The sequence below is a fragment of the Neomonachus schauinslandi genome, chromosome 1, assembly GCF_002201575.2.
Source record: "Neomonachus schauinslandi chromosome 1, ASM220157v2, whole genome shotgun sequence".
Lineage (NCBI taxonomy): Eukaryota > Metazoa > Chordata > Mammalia > Carnivora > Phocidae > Neomonachus > Neomonachus schauinslandi.
In genome coordinates, this window is record NC_058403.1 from 202541364 (window position 1) to 202564593 (window position 23230).

The window sequence follows — 23230 nt, forward strand, 5'->3', positions numbered from 1 at the left end:
AGAAACTTGCCCGACGTGACAGAGCTGATGAGCTGGAGGCGATGCTGGGGCCGGCCCACTCCCCTCCTAAAGCGCACTGTGCATGTGCATTCACCTACTAGAGAACCCCTGCCCTGGCAGCGGCCGCCCCAGCCCCCAGGGTCTGCCCATCTCTGCCCACAATCTGCAGCAGCCTGTGCCGAAAGCAGGCCGCTGACCCCACCAACAGGGCTTCTCTCTGGCCGGCAGGGGTGCCGAGTGGCCATTTCCTTCTTCCTGGCAATTTCTGATTGGCAGAATTTTTAAAAGCACGTATCAAGTGAATCCCCAGAGGATTACACTGGGTGGAGAAAACCCAATCCACAAAGGTTATGTACTATGTAATTCCACCTACATAACACTTCTGTTATGTAAGTTTTAGAGTTGGAGCGCAGATTAGGGGTTTGCCAGGGGTGTGGGGCCAAGATCGGGGCGGGGAGGAGGACGGACGTGGGTGTGGGTAACACAGGTCAACACAAGCATCCCTGTGGTTCCGAAGCCGCTCAGTATCTTGACTGTTGTGGTGGCCACAGGAGCCTTCGCAGGTGACGGAGCTGTACACACGCACACACACACACATACGCGTGCACACGCGTGCACGAAGCGGGAAAACCTGACAAGACAGGTGGACTGTGCGAGTGTCAGCATCCTGGTTGTCGCCGTGGGAGAACAGGGCCCAGGACCTGTCTGTGTTCTTTCTCACTCTACTGCGGCTCAATCTAGAATGACCTCCACCACCATGGCAATTTACAAACAAAAATCAAAGAAAGCATTTACTGTTTCCCGAAAGCGACAAGCAACAGAAAGGTGGACAGAGTTTAGGGATGCACAGCCTCGCGGAGGTCCCGGGAAGTATCACTCACCCAAGAAACGGGCTGACGAGCTGGAGGAGCTCGGAGCCGGACACGAGCTCCTGGTTGAAGAGCGCGATGCAGCGGAGGAAGTTCTCGTAGACCTCCTGGCTCTTCAGCACCCTGCGAACCTGCGGGGAGAGGGAATGAGGGGGCCCTGGAGGGCCAGGCCCCACCCGCACTCCCCACTCCACCCCACCCCTCCCTCAGCTCAGACATCACTAGGAGAGCACGGAGTCACCGATGCACGTGCTCTCAAGTGACCAGTTGTGGTCAGCAGGGCAAGGGGCTCCAGGCAACTAATTCACGGCTCAGAAGGTATGCATGCGCGGGGCCAGCTCGCTGGCTCCTGTCACTGACCCTGGGCGGGAGCCCCATAACCACCCCGTTTTTAGAAAAGCCACACAGCTTCAGGGAGGCCAACATGTGTCTTCAAACCTGCGCGGGTCCCAAGCTCTGCTACCTTCTGCCTGCACCGCTGCCCACAGTGTGAAGCTGGGTGGCGGCCCCTTCTCCCCAGCCTACCCCAGCCGCTGCCCAGCCTACCGGCTCCCTTCCCACGGGCTGTCCCATCCTGCACACCCGCGCTGGGTGAGGCCAGCCTCGACGGCTCACCTTGTCAAAGAAGGAAAACTCCTGCAGGGTGCCGTACTTCCCCACGGCAGCGATGGACAGGTCTTTGGTACCTCGGAGTTTCATTTTCTTCTGTGGAGAGAAATTCCATGCTATGAAGGCTCTGGGCATCTTTGTCAGAGTTAGGGCGTCGCCGGCGCTGAGCTCCCTGAGAGCAACCGCCCCAAGGGGCTGGATGGGGTCTGCCCAGGACCCCTGTGGAGGAAATCTCAGGACCACCCATCTCAGCCTCCGTGGCCTAGTGAAGGCTGCTCCACCCACGATCTGGGCTCTAAATTTCAGCAGTTTAGGGCTTCTGGTAATAGGTGGGAGCATCACAAAATTGGAACAGCAAGGGAGATGTATCCTGGGATGTAGTATCAGAAACCTCTCCCCCTGCCTGTTTTGTCCTGTGGGCTGTAATGGGGTGGCAAGGGGATAGAAAGAAGACAAGATGATCCTAGAGAAGCCTGAGTTTTAAATCTCTGTTAAGAGTTTTGCCTCTAAGCTGGACTTAGCCCAGAAATTGGCTGCATGCTTGAGGCATCGAAGACCCTACAAAACCATCTCCCAATGCGGGGGATATGTCCAGAGGACACAGAAGCCAGCTCAAAGGGGCCCCATCGGCCAAATCTGAGACAGTTTAGATGCCAAGATGAACAATGAAAGTCACAGATTACAACCCAGAGTCCCTGCTGATGTAGGTGCCCAATAAATGGGGACGAAGGAAAAGCTCTTCCTTACAGTAGAAAGCCAACTAGTAAATGCACAAAAAATGATGGAATTAGAAAGTCACCATCATGGGTGATGAGTGCAACAGGAGATGGATCTCAGCCCCTCTCACTCCTCAACGGGGCTTCTTGTGCAGTGACCGACCTGCACAACTGCACATGGTGGCCTGCCCATGAAAGAGCATGGTGAAAAGGAGAGGACCTAGCGGTACATCCTGTTTCTACAGGAAGAAGTGACACTCCTCATAACAATCCTGTGAGCCACAGGTAATGAGTGAACAACCACCTCAGAGGTGAGCAGAACTCCTAAGGTCCCACAGCTGGTGAATTCCAGTGAGACCAAGGTCCAGACTCCGCCCATGCCTGGGCACACTGCTCCCTAGGTCGTCTACAGAGAGGACCCGGTTGCTGGGGGTCCATATAGGTGGACATCTATGTGCACAGCTGATGGTTACCTTGGCTGGTGCAGACACTGGACGGAGGAGCGAGGGCCGAGAGCGCTTTTTGCTGTGTTCCAGATTCTTCTCATGTTCACTCTTCTGGACACTGTTCATTTCACATGGCCCATTTCCTGTGAACTACAAACACAAACACAAGAGGTGATCAGTGCTGGAGAGATATAGCTGGGCCCCTCAGTACTGGCTCTTGGTGTCTGGGTGTGTGGAACCACCTTGGGCTCAGCCCATGGCCCCAGTGAATGCTGCCTGCCACAGGCCAGCAGGGGGCCCCGTCTGCATGCGAGGCAACTCTAGCTCTTCAGATGTTGTTTTTGTTTTGTTTTTTTTAAAGGATTTTATTTATTTATTTGAGAGAGAGAGAATGAGAGACAGAGAGCACGAGAGGGAAGAGGGTCAGAGGGAGAAGCAGACTCCCCACCAAGCAGGGAGCCCGATGTGGGACTTGATCCCGGGACTCCAGGATCATGACCTGAGCCGAAGGCAGTCGCTTAACCAACTGAGCCACCCAGGCGCCCAGATGTTGTTTGTTTTATTAGAGGAGAGACCCGGGTACCCAGATTATCACAGTTTAACATGGCTGTGATGGATGACGGTCCTGATAGGTGAAGGAGGGCACAGTGGAGAGACATGAGAGTTGGGCTTTGGCGTGCAGGGCTCACCCAACAGACCACTGACAACAGGGGTCTGCCTGCATGTTTGTGCACCCCACAGTAAGAGAAAGCATTTCAGGCAGGGGACTGGCACGCACGAAGCCCTGGCAGCGAGAAACAGCCGACGGCCACCAGCTTACTGGGGCGGCGGGGGGGGGGGGCAGCGGGGGGTCTTCCAGCCAAGTCTGTATTCTTTTCTATGAATGGAAAAACAGGTCTTGAGGAGTGTCATCACTCACTGGCAGGCTCTTCACTGGTCCTCCCAGGCTCTATGCTTAATAGATAGAAACGCTCATCACAAGTGGGGTATCTACAGGGTGTTGGCAATATTTATGAGGAACAGTTCTGGAAGAACAGTTCAGGATTACATTTATGTGAATGTGCCAGAAAGCTGAGCAGACATGGGGAAGGCAGACAGACCTCAGGTTCTCTGCAAGATGTGTGCTGGGACAGGGAGGTACCTGGCAGTTACCCCATCACCGGACCTGGGACGTGGAGACACCACCTGAAGGGAGTACTGCTGGCCCAAGGTGTGGGCTGGGTGAGTAAGCTGTGGTGTATCCAAACAAAACAGCCAGGAACTACCAGATACCAGTGTGCTAGCTCTGTGTCTGGGGACAGGCAGACCTGATACATTCTTACAGGAACAAGAAAAAAACCCTAGGGGCAGAACAAACAGGATACCATTTAGTTTTTCTTTAGGATAAACATTTGTTTGCCCCTGTGTAGGAAATTTCTGGAAAGACAGATAGTATAAGATACTTGTAAGTACCTAACTCTGAAGAGAGCAACCAGGAAACTGAGACAAAGAAGGAGAAGTTTACTTTTCAAGCCTTATGTTCTAACTAGTGCTTGATTTTTTCATTAACACACATGGTTTTTGTATGACAATAACTGTAACAATAATATTAAAGACCTATCATTTAATGACAGGCAAAACCTGGCCCTCAGGGGATTACGCTTCTCTGGAGAAGTTTTCTGAAGATTCAAAGCTACTCTAAGAACCTGAAGTGGAAACATCTTCAACTGCTATTTCTTGTTATAGATGCCAGAATAGGTGCAAGCACCAACTCCTGAAGGAGGGGGCCAGGTGACACCGTGAGCGCTGAGTGGGACCAGGGCCCTCACAGGGAGACCCACTGCTCGCCCAGCCACGCCTTCCCCAGCTGGAAGGCAAGCCCAGTCTCACCCAGTTTCCTTAACACTTCAGACAGTTCTTACTTTTTATAGTTACATGTCACCATTTGTGACCGTGTCAGTTAGATGGACCCTCAAAGACCCTTTGGGCATACTCACCATGCTCGGCCTGTTTTTGTAAATAAAGTTTTATTGGCACACAGCCATGCCCACTGGTTGCCATACCATCCAAAGCTGTTTTCCCCACCATAACCCCACAGTCAAGTCTTTGTGACAGAGACCCACTGGCCTGCAAAGCCTAAGACACTATCAGGCCCTTTACCAAAAACCAAGAACTTTTAATCAATTAACTAAAAAAAAAAAAAAGTTTCTCGACTCTGACTTAGGCCAATTGTTCATTTAATTAGAACAATATCAGATTTCATCTTTAGTTTCTTTTTCCTGCTGTTTTAATAAAAATTCAAAATTTAACATAAAGGACGGTGAGGATAAAGATCAAATTATACAACAGATTCTTTGTGGGTGTTTTTAATAATTTTTAAAGAATTGATCCAATCGTTTGAAATGTACAAGATGCTCTAATCAATGAACTCTGCTGAATTGGTAACAAAATGCTATTTCAAGAAACTGTGTGGGCAGGTGCCTTTCTGAGGGAGATGCTTATTTTTCCCCAGGCCGGCTTTGTCGGGGTCCAGCACCGTAAGTGCTGAGTGGTGCCCAGCAGGGGGAGCTGCAACCACAGCAATCAGAGGACGGGGGCTCCGCTGCCCCCTGCAGCCCGCCCAGCAGAGTCCTGGACACCAGGAAGGCTGCCCTCGAGGCAGGCCTGCAGAGCTCCCCGGCGAGTGTCTGCAGTGCACTGCCCCCCACGGCTCGCAGCCCCTGCCTCACCCAGGCCTAGGACTTTGCTGAGGAAACTTCCAGCGGGCTTAGGGGGAGACATCCTCATGGCCGCTTCCCAGAGGAGGAACTGAGGCTTGGTGACGTGACCTGCCAGGGGTCCCTCCCCATGCACCCTTGCTCCTTGCTCCAGCTCCCCCCCGCCACCTCCTGTCCAGGCAGGCCTGCTCTCTCCAGCCTCCTTGGGGTGTGGAGAAAGGGCACGTCTCTGGGCCCTTGATCTCTGCCAGAGCGGGCAAAGCGGGCCTGGGACTCAGCCAGGCCTTTCTTCCCGCGGCGGGGTGGGGGGGGCACTGCCCCCGGCTCCCGTGCTGCCCCCAGCAAGGGCAGGGTTCAGGAAAAGAGCTGCCATAACAGGGGCTGGAGCCGAGATGTAAGAGGCGGATCCAAGAGGACGAGTCAGACAACCCACCAAGCGTGCCCTGGGAGGGGGCGAGTCAGGGCTGGCCGGCATGTGGCAGTGCGCAGCTCCGGCTCCTGGGGGCCGAGGAGGCCGAGCGTCTGCAACTGACACAAGGCTGCGCAGCGGGAGGGACGCGGCAAGATCCCTCTGCTCCTCGTCTACGGGGCCCCTGGAGCCAGGAAGGCGGCTCTCTGGCAAGCAGAGGAAGAAATGGGAGTGATCCTAGGGTGGCCCAGGACATCATTTGGGAAAAGGGGGCCAAGCCCAAGGAGGGACGCTACGCTTGGGGGGTGGGGGGGGTGGCGCTGAGAGTGGACGTGTGGGTGGGGACACGAGGAGGTGGGCTCAGCTGGGAGTGCAGCTGCCTTTGGTGCAGGTGAGCTCCCTGTCCCCCGGGGAGGGGGTCAGGAACTCCACAGGATCGCTTTGCTCAGCCCTCCCCAGGGGCCTCCCTCAGGCCCGGCAGCAGGCTGGTTGGTCCTGGGGAGGCAGGCGGAGGCCCTGCCGCCTGGGTGGACACTGGGGGAGGGCAAATGGGACGGACGACGTTGGCACAGGGAGGGGGTGGGGACAATCCATCTGGATCCTCCGCCTGCTTTTCCTTAACAATCCCAGCTCTTCTTTCCAGAGCACTGCACCTGTGCTGGGCTGAGCGCGAAGCACTTAAGAGGATGCTGGCTCGCCAAGTCTGAGCAGGAAGGCCGTCATCCCCCGTGTGAGAGAGAAGGCAACCAGGCCTGGGAGGTGAGTGAGGTCGCTGGCTCAAGCCCTCCTGAGCGCCTGCAGACGTGGAGTGAGCGTCTCGGCTTGGACTGTGTGCTCCCGGGGCTCTGCCTAGCCCTCCAGCCCCTGAGGATACCCAAAGCTCGAGGCAGGGTGAAGGACAGGCGACAGCTCCAGGACCTGATGTCAACCCCACGGAGAGGCACAGAGCTTCTCTGACTTTGACTCAGGAAGTGCTTCCAGGTGGCATCCCGACTTTGAGGTGGCACTCATGGGCGCTGGAAGGCCATGTGACTCTTGGTGGTACCCAAACCCAGACCCCTGTACCCACCCCACCAAGCCCCTCCCACTTCGAGACTGCTGCCCCCCAGCCCTGCCCCCCCACTGCATCTTCCTTTAGAAGCAGGACCCAGGAGAGGTGGTAGTGATGCACTTCAGTGGGGGGTGGGGGGACCTCTCGTGTGCGCAGGCCCCAAGTCACCATCCGAAGCAGAGAAGAACAAAAAGAGGAAAAGGAACAGTCAACAAACTAGGAATAGAAGGGCGTTTCTTCAATCTGATTAAGGGGTATTTATTTATGAAAAGCCCACAGCTCCCAGCACACTCAGGTGCAAGATGGAAAGCTTTTCCTCTAAGATCAGGAGCAAGACAAGGATGCCTCCTCTCACCACTTCTATTCAACTCAGTACTAGAGGCTCTACCACAGCAATTAGGCCAAGAAAAAGAACTAAAAGGCATTCAAATTGGAAAAGAAGGAAAATCATCTCTATTAGCGGATGGCATGGTAACATGCATAGAAAAAATCCTAGTGAATATACAAAGACTATTAAAGCTGATAAACAGACTCAGCAAAGTCGCAGGAAACACAATCAACACACAAAAATCAGTGGTATTTGTATACACTCATGACCAACAATCCAAAAATGAAATTAAGAAAAAAAAGAGTAAGATATTTGGGGATATATTTAAATAGGAGGTGCAAGACATGTACATCAAAACCCACAAAATGTTGCTGAAAGAAATTAAAGATTTAAATAAATGCAAAGATGCCTCATGTTCATGGATCAGAAGACTTAACATTATCAAGATGGCAATATTCCCCAAAGCAATCTAAAGATTCAATGCAACCCCTATCAAAATCCCAATGGCTTTCCCCCCCTTTTTTGCAGAAATAGAAAAGCTGATCTTCAAATTTATATGGAATTCCAAAGGGCTCTGACTAGCCAAAATAATCTTGAAAAAGAACACAATTCAAATCACTTCTTCATTTCAAACTTATGACAAGGTTATAGTAATCAAGACAGTGTGGTGCTGGCCTAAGAAGAGACGTGGGGGATCAATGGATTGGAACTGAACAGTCCAGAAAGAAATCCATACAACTATGGCAACCGGTTTTCAACAAGGGTGCCAGGACTATTCAATGGGAACAGAAAAGTCGCTTCAATAAACGGTGCTGGGAAAACTGGATCTCCACTAACCAAAGAATGAAATTGGATCCCTACCTCACACCATTAAAAAAAAAAAAAAAAAATTAACTCAAAATGCATCAATGATCTAACTATGAAAGCTAAAATTATAGAAACTTTTAGAGGAAAATACAAGGAGAAACCTTCCTGTCCTCGGATCTGGCATAGATTCTGAGACACTAAAAGCATGAGCAACAAAAGAAAAAACAGGTAATTGGATTTGATCAGAACTAAAAACCTGTGTGCATTAAAGGACACTGACAAAGTGAAAATACAACCTACAAAAAAGAGAAAAATTTTTAATAAGGGCCTAGTATCCAGAATATATATAAAGAACGCTTACAGCTCAATAATAGACAAACTAAAAAATGAGCAAAGGACTTAGACATTTCTCCAAAGAAGATATACAAATGGCCAACAGGTGGGGCGCCAGGGTGACTTAGTCGTTAAGTGTCTGCCTTTGGCTCAGGTCATGATCCCAGGGTCCTGGTATCAAGTCCCACATCAGGCTCCTTGCTCGGTGGGAAGCCCGCTCTCCCTCTCCCACTCCTGCTGCTTGTGTTCCTGCTCTCGCTATCTCTGTCAAATAAATAAATAAAATCTTTAAATTAAAAAAAAAAAAGGTACCAAGGATGCCTGGGTGGCTCAGTTGGTTAAGCGTCTGCCTTCATCTGCCTTGATCCTGGGATCAAGCCCCGCATCAGGCTCCCTGCTCAGCGGGAAGCCTGCTTCTCCCTCTCCCATTCCCCCTGCTTGTGTTCCTTCTCTCGCTGTGTCTCTGTCAAATAAATAAATAAAATCTTTAAAAAAAAGAAAAAAGAAAAAAACCAAATGGCCAATAGGCACACAAGATGCTCAGTATCATTAGTCATCAGGGAAATGGAAACCAAAACCACAATGAGATACAACTTCACAATGACTAGACCATAATTTAAAAAGAAAACGGAACACCAAGTGTTGGTGACAGTGTGAAGTACCCTGCTAGTGAGAAGAGATGGTACAGCTACTGTGAAAAGCAGTCTGGTAGTCCCTCAAAAAGTGAAACACAGAGTCACCATATGACTCAGCAATTCCACTCCTAGGTGTAGACCCCAAAGAACTGAAAACAGGGACTCAAACAAATCCTCCTGCACGCATGTTCATAGCAGCATCATTCACAATCACCAAAAAGAAACAACCCAAATGTCCACTATCGGATGGCTGGATAAGCAAAATGTGGTCCATCCACACAACAGAATATGACTCAGCCACAAAAAGGAATGAAACACCGACGCACACTATGATGTGAATGAACCTCAAAAACATCACGCTGAGCGAAAGCCAGACACTAAAGGCCACATGGTGTAGGATCCCATGTATATGAAATGTGCAGAACAGGTCAATCTACAGAGACAGACGCAGATTTGTGGCTGCCAGGGGCTGGGGGAGGGGGAATGGGGAGTGACTGCCCATGGGGACGGGGTCTCCTCTGTGGTGATGAGAATGTTCTCGAACTAGACAGAAGAGCTGGTTGCAGAACACGGTGAATGTACCAAATGCCACTGAACTGTATACTTTAATGGTGTATTAATGTTATGTGAATTTTACTTCAATTTTTAAGGAAGTCTTACGTTCACAGAAAATACAATGAAAAGAGGATATGGAATGCGCAACCCAGCAGGCCTCAGGCTGTGACAGGAGGAACGAGGCTGATGGTGCAGGCTGCACCCCCAACCTCCCCAGCCCAGGCCCCTCCTCACCCTTCTCTGCCCTCCAACCCCCAGCCCACAGTCACTGCCAAGCCTCAGACTGCCCCCACCGGCCCCTTCCTACAGGGCACTGGTTACAAGCAGGTCTCCACAGCAGGATGCTCTCCACCTCCCAACCGGCCCTCACCCCCCGGGGCACTGTTCTATAAGAGAGGCCCTGCTCAGGATCTGCTCCAGCAGGATGTGGAGGTAAGCCTGCACGGAGGCCTAGGGGTGTCTGCACGCTGTGTGGCTTCTGGGAGAACCCGGCGTGTCCCCGGGGGACAGATAAGCCCAGCCTGGTCTTCGGGGCTGCACTGAGAAACAGGGTCCCAGCTGAGAGGAAGGTGGCCCTCTGGCCAGGGTGGGCACCCCATACTCACCAGGGACCGCTTGGCTTCAGGCAGGAACTGTCCAAACTCGGACAGCAGGTCCTCCTGGCCCCGGAAGAGGTTGGCCACCTCGGTAAACACCTCCTCCTCAGACATGCCGCGGAATGGCCGGCCCTTTGTGCTCAGCTGCTCCTTCTGCCGATTTTCGGGAAAGGGAAAATGAGTCATTAGCCAAGGAACGAGGCACCCCAGGCTGTGACATTCAGGCATCCCACTGTGGAGGAGACAGAGGGACGACTCACGAAACAGAGAACCGGCTGGCAGAGCCCATGCCTACCACCACTGGGAGAAAGGAACCCAGTCCACCACACTGTTAACAACTCGGGGTGCCCTGCATGCCTCTGTCCTCGTCCCACCCCACAACACAGCCTGAGCCCTGGCCAGGGGTGGGGCTTACGTGGTAGTGTGGAGGGGATGTGGGCAGGGGCACAATCATGAAATGATCTGGCCTCAGTCCTTGCGTGTCCTCAACCAGAGGCTGGGGAAGTACAAGGTCAGGGACGAACCCGTGGACAGGGGGCAGGGAGTGTGGGGCTGGCGCTGGGCCTTGGAAACAGGAAACAGGGTGACAAGGGAAGGAAAAGGACTACCAGGACAAGGGACCATGCCACCCAGAGTCAGAAAGACCCCGAGAGTCGAAGGAAGATGGCCTAATCCAGAGCTCAAAGCAACAAGATGAGGACCGAAGGGGACCCGGGTCAGGGGGGCAGGAACTCAGGATGGCCATTAGAAGCAACGCCATCAACTTTACACCCGAGAATGTGGCAGAGCTGGGGCCCTCCCAAAGCGCATAGCTCCAGATTCCCACTCCGTGGTGTGAAGGGAAGGAGACGACCCGTCAAGAGCCCTTGCTGTCTGACCCCTCCCCTTCCTCAGGTCCCCTGAAGCTGGCTGGCTGCCCTGACCCCCAGGACTTTGCATGGGCTGTTCCCAGCACTGAGAAAGTCCACCCTTTTTCTATACTCATTTGCCTGGTGGTTCTGACTGATTTCTCAGGATTCAAGCTAACTCTGCCCTTCCTGACACCCTCGCCCCAGCCCCCGGTCAGGGTTGGCAACTGTGAATCCAGACACACTTCTACATGTTTCCCTTTTTCCCCACCCCATCCCTCTCTAAGTCTCGTCCACCTCCAGACTGAACTAAGCAGCAGCCATTCATCTTTGCTGCCCCGCTGCCTGGCACAGGGCCCACTTGTAATCCACTTGTAATCTGCATCAACAGAGCGTAGCTGTGTTGTCAAAACACTAGCGAAGCCGTCCTAAAAAAGACCATCTTCTTAGGTTCTTTTTAAATCCCCGTACGGTGTGTTTCCTAGTACTCTTCCTTGGGATGTAGAGGTGCCTCAAGGAGCAAATTAAAATCCTAACAACTCCAACAGGTATCCGGATGCCCGTGTTCACAGCAGCATTATTCACAAGGGCCAGAAACATGGAAGCAACCCTGGTGCCCATCAATGGATGAACAGATAACCCCAAGTGGTGCATCCATGCCATGTTCTCCAACCTTAAAAAGGAAGGAAGTTCTGACCCAGGCTACAACATGGATGAACCCTGAGGACATCACAGTGAGCGAAAGAAGCCAGACACAAAAGGACAAGTACTGTATAATCCCACTTATAGGAGGTCCCTCGAGTTGTCAAACTGACAGACAGGAAGTGGGATGGTGGGCGCCAAGGGCTGGGAGAGTTACTGTTTCACGGGGACAGAATCTCGGTTTTGCATGATGAGCAAGTTCTGGGGCTGGATGGTGGGGAAGGCTGCACAACATGAATGTACTTAATGCCATGGAACTGGATACTTAAAAAGGGTTAAAATGGTAAGTTTTAGGTAAAAAGAAAAAAAGCACATCGGAATTGTACAGGATTTCCTGAATTCAGACTAGAAAATATGACCGCCTCAGACACACCCTGAAGAGTGGGATGGTACCACCAGCACCCACCCAGTGTGCCGCGGGGCCTCTTACCTGGTAAGTGTGCAGGATCTCCAGGAATGACCTGTAGATCTCTGGGTGGTCTAGAAAACGGGTCTTAATCTTGTTCACGTAGCTAATGGCGTTGTTGAACTCCACGGAATCCGACTCCAAGGGCACCTGCGGCTTGTCCTCCTTGTACAGCATCTGTGGCTTGAAGTTCTCCGCACAGTCGCTGTGGTTGTGTGAATTCTCCTGACAACAGCACGACAGTGAGTTACTGGCAGGCCTGACCCCGCAAACAGACGTGAGAAACTCCAGACAGAGCCATGGTCTGTCTGAGACCAAGCAATACCCAGCACAGAGCCAAGGTTTTCAATGAGATGCAGGAGAACGTTCCTTGTGGGGGCCTGGAGGGAAGGAAGCGGTGGGCGGGCACGCACAGGCAGGTAATTCCTCCCTCACCACGCTGTGCGTCTGCACCGTCCTGGGTGAGTCTCACGAACCCACCTCCATCTGATCAAAGAGCATGGGAGTTTGATGGATACCCAACACCTTGAAAAATGAGCATACGGGAGAGATATATGACAAGTGGATTGTTTAATCCCCTCTGGAGTGGAGTTTGGGACTGTGTTTACAAAAGAAGCCTTCCACACCTCCTGCCAGCCCATTTCAGCAAGACTGTTTTGAGGCATGAAAGCACCTGCTGTCAGCGGTGCTGAGCAAGTGGGGGCCCTGGAGGTAAGGGGGGCCCACAGCCCAGGTTGTCCAGGACTGCAGGACTCTTGGTGCTAAGCCGGGGTTAAGTCACTTGAGAGAAGAGACAGGTCCTGACCGGTCATCATGCTTGCCCTCCATCTGTGGGCTTTTCTGTCCATACAAATAAAAATAGAAAACAGACACCCAGTCCCTCCTCTGGGCACCCAGAATCCTGATTTTGGGTGGGACTGACCTACCCCCTGGAAGGAGGAGATGTTTATATTTCTAAACTGAAATTTTATGCGTGGTTCTGATGATTCCCCACAAACTACGACTGAGATGTCAGGGGCGACCCCCCAGGCATCCTGTGGGTCCGATGCACACAGGGGCTGGTTCTCGAGCAGGTCTCAAACCCTCCAGTGCAGCTCCAGGCGTCTGTTAGAAGACACCTTCTCAGCAAGTCTTCCAGAACCACCCAGCGCCAAACCAAAATGTCTGTCTCCCAGCACTGTGAGCCCCTTTCTCGCTCGATTTTCCTCCGTGGCACATGTCACCTTCCGACACACACATATTTTACTTATTTTATCATCTGTCCACCCCTGACCAGATGGCAAACGCCCTGAGAGCAGACAGTCCACACTGTTCACCACCACAGCCCAAGTGCCTGAACAGTGCTTGGAACAGAATGGGCTCCACCCACTTTGGAATAATCAGATGACCAGAGGAAGGAACAAAGAGCCCGGGGTTCCCATCCCCCTTGGCACGGGGCACCAACCGCGGACCTGAAGACTCCAGCGGGATGGGGGACGCTGGGCACAGAGCTGCAGAGCCGTCACCGGGAAGGACACGCCTGCTGGGCACGCTCGCTCTCATTGGGGTGGGGGTGCGCTACTCCGCTCAGGCGGCCGTAACTCTGCAGCCTGGGCGGCTTACACAACAGAAACGTTTCCTCACAGTCCTGGAGGCTGAAGCCCAAGATCAAGGTTCAGCAGAGGTGGTATCTCCGGAGGTGTCTCGGCTCGTGGGTGGCCCATCTTCTCGCTGTGTCCTCACATGATCGTCTCTGTGTGGGGGTCGCTCCCCGTGTCCAAATGTCCTCTTATAAGACACCAGTCAGATTGGATCAAGGGACACCCTAAGGGCCTCGGTTTACCGTAATTACCTCTGTAAAGGTCTCCGAAAACAGTCACATTCTGAGTACTGAGGATTAGGACTTCACCATATGAATTGGGGTGGGGTGGGGGTGGAGACACAATTCAGCCCAGACTGTGGGTGAGGGGCAACTCTAGAAAAGTCTGAGCTGAGACAAGCAGACATACAAAAGACCCAAAGCAGCCACAGTTCTAAATACCAGCTCTCCCTGGCAGTGGGATGCATCCTAAGGCCCTCTGGGGGCTCTCTTGCTGATTACCACATTCCTTCCAGGTGTGCTGGCCTGGCAGTGGAAGGAGCTAGGAGCCAGGGAGAGGCGGGGGAGGGAGCAGGCTGGGAGTGGAGACTTGCTTCAGAGGCGGCTGTGAGCTCGTGGGAACTCCCCACCGCTCCTCGGGGGCATTTTCTAGCTCCGTGTACCCTTTCCCATGCCCTGGACGGAGGTGCGGGGACAAGATGGAGAACCCTCCTCAAGGCCAGGGCTTGGCAAAGAGGGCCAGACGGTAATGGTGCACCTGCTGAAGCCAACAGCCTGGCGGTTCCTAAGTTAAAAGTAGTTACCACGTGACCCGGCAATTCCACTTCTGGGTATCGACCCAAGAATCGCAAACAGATGTGCAAACGACCCAAATGTCTACCAAGCAGTAACGGATTAACACACGTGGCGCATCCCGACGGTGGAATATTCTTCAATGTAGGAAGGAATGCAGCTCTGACACAGGCTACAATGAGGATGAACCTTGACACTGTAACGCTGGGCGCAGGAAGCCAGACAAGAGAAGTTACACGACGCCACTGAAACGAAATGTTCACAACAGGCAAATCTGCAGAGACGAAGTGGATTAGTGGTTGCCAGGGGCTGGTGGGAGAGGAGAACTGTGCGATATGGTTTCTTTCTGGGGTGATAAAATGTTCTGGAATGGGGGGAGGTGTTGTAAGATACTGTAAATATGCGTGAACCTGCCGAATTGTATACTTTAGTTACAAAAAGTGAATTTATGCTACCGTGAATACTGTCACAATTTAAAAACATTTTTTAACGTAATCTCTGGAAAATGTAAAAAGCACTCTCCATACAAATACGAGCTGGCTTTGGATCCTGGGCCAACCCCTGCTCTAAACGTTCCGGAACAATCCAGTTTTTTCTCGTCTGTGCCTGCCCTGGGTGGCCTAATCCGGGCACAGTCAGGTACACTCTGAGACACCGAGGAGCAGCCCTGCACAGCCCCACCTGGGTATGTACGAGACACCTCATCAAACAGCACATTCCCCACGCAGAGCAGCACCCCTGCCGCCCCCACTGCTCCCAGGCCCCCCTTACCCTAAGCAGGTGCTGCCACCTTCACCCAGAGGCTGAGGCATCCTGGAATCTCCTTGGACTTCCCACTCTGACTCCCCGCCCCTGGTCCACATCACCGCCCACTCTGCCTGGATCACCAGGGGCCCCTCGCTGGCCCCCAGATCCTCTCCTGCCCCCCTAGAGTCCACTTCTGGCACCACAGCCAGAGCCGCCTTCCTGGAACTCTCCACGGGTTCCCCATGCTCCTGACTCTCTCCCCCCACCCGCTTACCTCCCCACCTCGCAGGCTCCCTGGCTGTTTCTCAAGCACACCCACTCATTTTGCCACCTCAGGCCTTTAGACCCAGCCCAGGAAACCCCCGCCCAAGACACAGGCAGGGTTCCTGATCTCTCACACGGCCTCTGCCCACGGCCCCTCATGCCCTGCCCAGGCTTCACTCACAGTGCAGTATTTCTCATCTGTCCACCTGTATCTCCCGAGTGCCCCGAGAGCAGACTCTGAATAAACCCCAGCGCCTGGCACAGAGGTGGTGGTCGACACCTGCTCTGTGGGTGACTAAGACACAAATACGAGGCGCGACCCACTAGGGACTCACTGAACTTCCAGATGACCCTCCCCCCAGAGAGAGAACACGGGAGGCCTGCCTCTCAATGTAAAGGTGCCACTTACTGGACGAGCTAAAGGTTTAACCTTTACCTGTGTTCAAGCCGGCTGTTCGTCTAGCCGGCCCTAAAGGGGCTGGCTCCCAGGAGGCAGGGGCGGCTCTGAACGGAACCTGGGAGCTGAGATTCATCACCTTCCCACCAACACGAGGTGTCTTGCTCCTCCAACATGTGCCTGGCATGGCCCCGGGACAGGGACACAGTCGTGAACCAGACAGACAAGGGTCCTGCCTGATCTGGACTCAGTCTGCCAGGCAAGGCAGACCAAGACACGTTGGATTTCTAATTTCAAACCCTGGCTTTGCAATTTTACAATATATAAAATGGGTGGCATGCGTATAACCCAGGGATGGGAGTAGAGGGCTCTCTGGGGAGGGATGCTACAACTGAGGCCTGATGACCAGCCCCAACATGCTGCTGACTCAGGAGGCTGTAGCCCCAGCAAGGTGACCTTCTTCCCACCATGCTTTCCGGGCCTGTCTGCCTGTCTTCCTCTTAGACTTGTGTTCTCAGTGAGGCTGATTCTGTCACCCAGGGGGCACTTAGGGACTCGTGGAGCTACTTCTAGGCTGTCACATGGTGGAGGGTGGAGGCCGGGGATGCTGCTCAGCCCCGTAGAGTGCATAGGACAGCCTGCTCCAGATAAGAACAATCTGGTCCCAAGGGCAATTGGGCCAAGGCTGAGAAACCTGCACCAAGGGCTCCCCACAGCCTGGGACTCCCCCGTTTTCTCTTCCTCAGCACCTCAGAGCTACTCCCTCCCTGCCTGGAGTTGACAGGACTCACGAGATGAGAAATGACAAAAAAATGAAGGTGCTCCTTCAAAACATGAAAGCTAGAAAAACCAGTAAAACAAAAAAAAATCACCGGGGTGTGGCATGTAGGGAGCCCTGAGAAGTTCTCGGGCTTCCGTGGCCTCTCAAAGGACTCCAGGACACCAAGAGGCCGTCTCGCCTATGCCTGGCAGGAAGGAGCTCTGAAAAGCAGGGCAGGAAACCCGGCAGGTCAATCGATGCGGACAGAAATGGAGTGGGCAGCGGAAGAAGGGGGGCCCTAGATGTCGTGGCTTCGGGGCTCTAGCAAGACCATAAAGCCGGGTTAAATAGTAGCTGCAAAGTCAGGGGGAGACAGGGCTGGTCCAGTCTCGCTGTGTCCACAGCACCTCTCCACGGAGTGAGCACAACAACAGGGGCCTTCTGGCTACTGCCCAGAAGGGCCACCTCCTAATGCAACCACGGTGAGGTTCGCATCGAGATCCAGCCCCGCAAGCCGAGTTACTCCAACAGTCGGGGATTGAGAAAGGCGATTTTCGTAATTGAGGTCTCCGACCTCGGCTCTTTATCAGGGAGTGATGGTCACGACACACCCGTGTTCAGACTCGTCGAAGTGCTCCCCTGCGCACCGCTGCAAATGAGCCTGCTTTTCTTCCCAGCCTCGATTGTTGGGCAGATGAATCCCGCTAAGGCTTGTGATCGTCTGGAGCAACGAGCCCTACATCTGGATTGAGCTCCATTTGTAAATGTGAAATGGAAGAAGCTCTTTGGAGTTCAGTGGACACGCGCTTCCGAGTTCCTTTTCAAAACGGAGACGCTCTCCTTGGCTTTAATGAGGCAACATGCTGGTGGTGGAGCTTGCCTTGCATAGAAAGAAGGCAGAATTTACATGGGGGTCCCTCTCAGAGAGGGAGGTCACTGTCACACTGCCTCTGGCTGTTCTTCCAAATCTGACTCCTGCATTGATATGAAACTGCAATCTCTGTCATCGGAGGCGGAACCGAAAGAATGCTTTCCCGGGTAGATTTTTATATTCCCCCGCTAAAACCCAAAGCCCTGCGGCAGAGACAGAAGAGGCTTAAAGAGCTGGTTCACGGAGATCAGGGGTTCTTGATGGAGGAGCGATGTGGCTCCCAGGAGTCATCTGGCAATGTCTGGGGATGTTTCAGCTGTCGCCTGTCGCCAAGGGGTGAGGGCCTTGTGGGCGGAGTCAGGGATGCTGCTAAACATCTCCAGATGCACTAGAGGGTCCCCCGCAGCACAGCATTACGGCAATGGGGCCAAGGTGGAGGAAAGGCAATGGCTACTTTATAAGAGTAAAGCTCACATAGACTTTCACTTTCTCAGGGGCTCTGGTGGGCTCGGGCAAGAAGGGACCACAGAAACAGAGGCAGCAAGCCACCACCCGAGACAGAAGGAACCAAAGCCACAAGCCTAAGCTGAGCCAACGACCCTGGTGGCAATGAAATGCGGCCCAGCGACAACAAAATGGCTATTCCCACACACATCTCAACTGCTTTATTTTGTGGCTGGCACCTGGGACGATCAGAGAGACCCCATGCCTGAGTACAAGTGCGCCTGCCCTGTGTGCTCACGGGGAGAGCCTCAGAGTAATAAGAGCCTGGTGCTGGTGGGTGGTTATTTTGACAGGACATAGAACTGTTAAGAGAATGCCCCTGACACAACCAACCACATCCACTCTTGATGTGAATCCTCCAAATGGATCGATGTGGAATAAAGAGGCTGGCTGGGTAGGGATTTTGATCTATTTTGACCTGTGCTAGAAGGGAGCAGAGTGTCTAGAAAAAGACTGGATCTTGACTGGCTTTCCGCAACAAGATGCACAAGACGGGCGGCCTGACCTGGGTACCTGAGTACCAGGGCGCGCCGTGTTAGGGCCAGATCACTCGGAACACCAGAGCAGCATACCTGGCTGGACAGAGGTGACTGTATGTTTAACTTGCCGTTCTTGGGAATGTCTATTCTGTACCCGAGGGGAAGGAAAGCGTTGAATCCAACAATGAGGTCAGGGTGTTCGTGGAAGAGCTGCGACACGCGTCGGATGACTCCAGGCGTATCGATGCTGGAAGAAAAAAGATTGAGAGTGGGCAGAAGTGTCCTGGGGAGCACATGGAAAGCAAAATCTACTCCCAACTCGCTTGACAGTGCCACCTAATGGGCTTCTCGAAGGACAACGAAGCACCCTGCAATGTGACCGTGTGATTCAGCCAACGTGTTACGTGTCTTCTACTTCCACGGCAGCCAGGCTCGGGCTCCCTATGCCCTGCTAGCGAGAACCACAGGATATTTGCATGGCACAGCTCCCCTAAACACTCCAAGCACGCACACGCTCGGTTCTGAAAATGTCAGGAGAGCCAAGTCAAAGTCCGGGACTCCAAGCAGTGGCAGGAAGCCACAGCCCTCTAAGCAATGTGATGAACCATGACACGGGTGTTGATCCCAGCAAGTGATGGCAAGGCATGAATACCAAAGGCCCTGCAAGTATGAGTTGCACATTGCCAGGGGTCTCCCTCATGGCTGGTGGGAGGGGGCCCTCAAGGCTTTAGCTTGTCTCTCCTGGAAGGAAACCAGGCCAGCCCTGCCACACTTCCTCAGAAGGCGTAAGCAGCCTGGTGGAGATGTGACCACCGAGAATCTAAGAGTCAGAATGCCCACGTTCTAGTCCTGACTGCCCCTAAGGTTGGTCTAGGCAAGCCCCTGGCCCACTCTAAGCCTAAGTGAGCCTCCTGTTGGAAGATGGCATGATCTCCAGGTCCTCCATCTAGCTCTAACCCTCCTGTGTGCCTGCAAAATCAGCCAATGTGTTTTAAACCCTTTCTATGTGCCAGGCCCCTTACAAAGCATTTTATGCGCATTTACTGTCCAACAGGCCTGGGACTAGGGTGCCACTGACGGGTGAGGCACTCACCTTGGTGACAAGATTTAAGGGGGAGAGGGCGCCAAAACATTCAATAATCAAGGCAAATAACATTTTAATGTAGTGCTTAAAAACATTAAAATTAATTAAAAAAAAATCCTTGGTGAACAAAATTCATTTAAAAATCATTTTGAGTAAAGACAGGACCAGACTCTCCCGCTTGCAGACTTCGCTCTCTTGCTCTCTCCTCACCCCATCCCTGCTCTCCTTCCAGGAATCCCCACAACAGCTCCACAGGGGTGGGTACTCTCCACTCCCGTTTTTTAGAAGGAACTGAGGCTCTGAGAGGTTCCACGACCTGCGCAAGGTCACCCGACTGGGGCGGAGAGGCAGCCGGAATGGGGGGGTTCCCACCCCGCTCAGCCGGATCGCGGCCCAGGACGGACCCCCCGGGGTGGGGAGGGCTCCCGCGGGTACCTCTGGCTTTTGAACTCCTTCATGATCTCCAGGAAGCCGTTGTAGGTGGCAGGGTCGCTGCCGAAGCGGATCTTCACCTGGTCCAGGTAGGTGAGGGCGTCCTCCACCTGCAGGGAGGTGGAGGGTCCAGGTGGGCGGAGGTCGGCGGAGGAGGGGACGGAAGACAAGGGACCCTGGAGGGGAGGGGGACGGGCCGAGCCTCCGAGGAGCCGAGGTAAGGGGTCAAGGGACTGGGGTCCGGGGCCGTGAGGAGTGGAGGCCGAGGCGGGGCCGGGTGGGGCCCGGACGAGGGGCTTCGGCCCGCGGGTGCCGGACGACAGGGTTCCCGAAAGAAGGTGGGGGCAGCACTCACGTGCACCGGCAGCTTCTCGTGACCCGCGGAGCCCGAGCGACCCCAGCGGGCGCCGCTCAGCCCCCGGCCCGCGGGGCCCCCGCCGCCGCCGCCGCTGCCGCCGCCGCCGCCAGCGTGCGCCATGTTGGAAGTCGGAGCCGCGGTCCGCCCCGCCCCCGCCCGAGGGCCGGCCGCGCATGCGCAGGCTCCGCCCCGGAGGGGGCGGTGCTTGATGATGTGAGGGGCGTGGCTCCTTGAAGGACTTGCTCCGGGTTCTTACTCCAAAATTGAAATGCTAACCAATGCCTTATATAGTGCGAACGAGCAAACCGAGACCTGCCGTTTGCTTTTGTCCGGCTCCACTAGCGAATTCATAAGGGTTTTCACATTTTTTAAAGTTGGAAAATTTTCCAAAAAGAAGACTATTTTGTGACACGTGAAATTTCTGAAATTCAAATTTCAGTGTCTGTAAAATAAAATTCTATTGGAACACAGGCACACCCACTCGTGTACCCATCATCTGTGGCTACTTTCGTGCTACAACAGTAAGGTGAGTAGCTGTGACAGATCCTAAGATGTGCAGACCCTGATATATTTACTAAAAAATATTTGTGGACCCCTGCTTTATAGGGTTGATGTGACAATGGGCCAAGAGCACACAGCACCACAGGGGGCCTTTCGAAGTGCATTTTTGCTAACTGGCTGTTGACTTAGTTCCCCTTCTCTCTTCACTTCCCTAACCCTGATCGCATCATTTCCCCAGTGGACCAGTTCAGGAGCCTCTTAAGAAGAAAAATTATTAAATTTCTCTAATACTTACAGCCCATTGACAAGTCCTTGAAACAGGCAGAGTGACCTTTCTCTAGGGACTCAACTGCCTTAATGTTAATACTTTGTTAAGGGCAAAAAGCAATCTTAGCCCGACCCCCAGAATCATGTAAGTCTACTTTAACATATAAAAATTCCGTTGGAAACTTCCTTTATCTCTACCCCCCAAGATATATGTTGGCTATCATCCCGCAAGCATATGACCCACCGATACACATCTGAAGGGTCTCATGACTCAGTTTTATTAGATGTAATAAATGACTTCCCCAGCAATAGCTAGACCCCTCAAGGTCCTGGAAACCTTGCTTCCAAAATTCCTTAGAGACTTACACTATGCCTAATGCCCTCCCAAACTGGAAGTATATAATCAACCACTCCTCATGACCCCGGGGCAGCTCTTTCTGCCTATGGGTCCCACCCCATGCTTTAATAAAACCACCTTTTTGCACCAAAGACGTCTCAAGAATTCTTTCTTGGCCGTTGGCTTCGAACCCTAACGTCTTTCTTACGTCAGCAAGAACCTGGCCCTTACAAACCTTTTCTTGCAGAATTTTCCACCCACCCTCTCTGCCTGCCCAGCCATGCTGCTTCCTGGCCCCATGCATCAGCACATACCATTTCCCTGGTCAGAAGCCCTGTCCTATCTCTTCATTACCCAGAAAACACCTATGCATTCTTCAAAACACAACCTAACTGATCCCTCCTCTGCCTTCCCACCATCCCCTATACATCACCTTATTTTTATGCTTCAACTCTAACACAAATTCCTGCCATAGAGCCATGTCCCTGAATATGTATCAAATGAATGAACATTCAAGCAATGACCAAATATGTGAGAAAGTGCGGGAAAGCTAAGAATACCTTGGCAGGGAGTGCATCATTTGCCAAGCTCCATGTCAGGATTGGAATGGTGAACAAATCAGGCAAGACTTCTGCGCTCATAGAGGTTTCAGTATTTCCAGAAAGATGGGGATGAAATAATCACGCACACAAAAATGCAGTTTGAACTGTAAAAGAAAAGGTGCAAGTGTTAACACTTACTGTTCCAGTTAACTGTGGCTGAGTACCAAACCACCCCAAGATTTAGAGGATTAAAATGGCAACATTTATTTGCTCTGCAATCTGCAATTTGGGCAGCTGGGCAGGGACAGCTCATCGCTGGCCCCTCAGTGTCCGCTGGGTGGTTGGAAGGCTGGGGCTGGAATCTTCCGAGGGTTTACTCACTCACACGTCTGTCAGTTGCTGTGGCTGTAGGTGGAAACCTGTTCCCAGGAGCACCTACCTGAGGGCTCCGCATGCAGTCCTGAAGCAGGAGAGCGAGGTTCTTGTCTCACAGAGTCGAAGAATGAGTCTCGTGGACAAAGGAGAGTGAGCAAAGCAATCGAGTTTTATTAAGCAAAGGTACAGAAAAAGCTTTCAGGAGTGAGATAGGGTTGCCAATGAGGGCTTTTCATCTCTGGCCTTTTATTAGGACTTTACATCTGGAACTAGACATGACGCTTATACATTGTGTGAGAATCTTTGTTTCTTGTGACATCTGTGATCTATAGATATGTTTTGCTAGGTCTGGTTAATCTTTATAGTTAACTTCTCCTTTGAGGCCTGATCCTTTTTGTAGTTAATTTCTATTTTCTGTGGTTACAGTGTAATTACTAGAAAAACATGTTACCCCTAGCAGTTGGGACAGGGGTTCTGGTTTTTGTTCCCTACCTCTATTTTTGTTCTGTCCCTGTATCTGGATACCTGAAATACCCTCCCAGCCTAGTTGGGGCCCCTGTTCTTTCCCTACCTGAAGTCCCTCCCTATTCAGCCTGAGCATTGTGGCAGCTGGGTTCTAAGAACGATTGTCCTGAGAGGAGCTGGATCCCTGTTCTGATCCAGCCTCAGAAGTCACACAGAATCATTTCCATGGTAGTCTTTCCACAGTGGCTGTTACAAAGTCCCTCCCGAATTCAGGGCATCTGGGTGGCGCAGTCGGTTAAGGGTCCAATTCTTGGTTTTGACTCAGGTCATGATCTCAGGGTCTCACGTTAAGCTCCACACTCAGCATGCAGTTTACTTGAGACCCTCTCTCCCTCTCCCTGCATCTCCTGCTTGTGCTCTCTCTCTCTCTCAAATAAATAAATCTTAAAAAAATAAAATAGGGCGCGTGG

At 52.7% G+C, this 23230-nt stretch overlaps 1 protein-coding gene across 1 annotated transcript in view; it reads right to left on the reverse strand.

The window, feature by feature from the left end:
* The window catches only part of SIN3B (SIN3 transcription regulator family member B), a 36011-nt gene extending 15616 nt beyond the window's left edge, over positions 1–20395 (reverse strand). Inside the window, exons 1-8 of the mRNA XM_021683275.1 lie at positions 20271–20395; positions 19919–20025; positions 18493–18646; positions 12031–12231; positions 10060–10203; positions 2668–2790; positions 1485–1574; positions 882–1000 (exon numbers count right to left, since the gene is read on the reverse strand). Of these exons, the coding sequence (XP_021538950.1) occupies positions 882–1000; positions 1485–1574; positions 2668–2790; positions 10060–10203; positions 12031–12231; positions 18493–18646; positions 19919–20025; positions 20271–20393 (1061 nt within the window). The 5' untranslated portion in view covers positions 20394–20395. The remainder of the gene's footprint in view (positions 1–881; positions 1001–1484; positions 1575–2667; positions 2791–10059; positions 10204–12030; positions 12232–18492; positions 18647–19918; positions 20026–20270) is intronic.
* Between the last annotated feature and the right edge of the window lie 2835 nt (positions 20396–23230).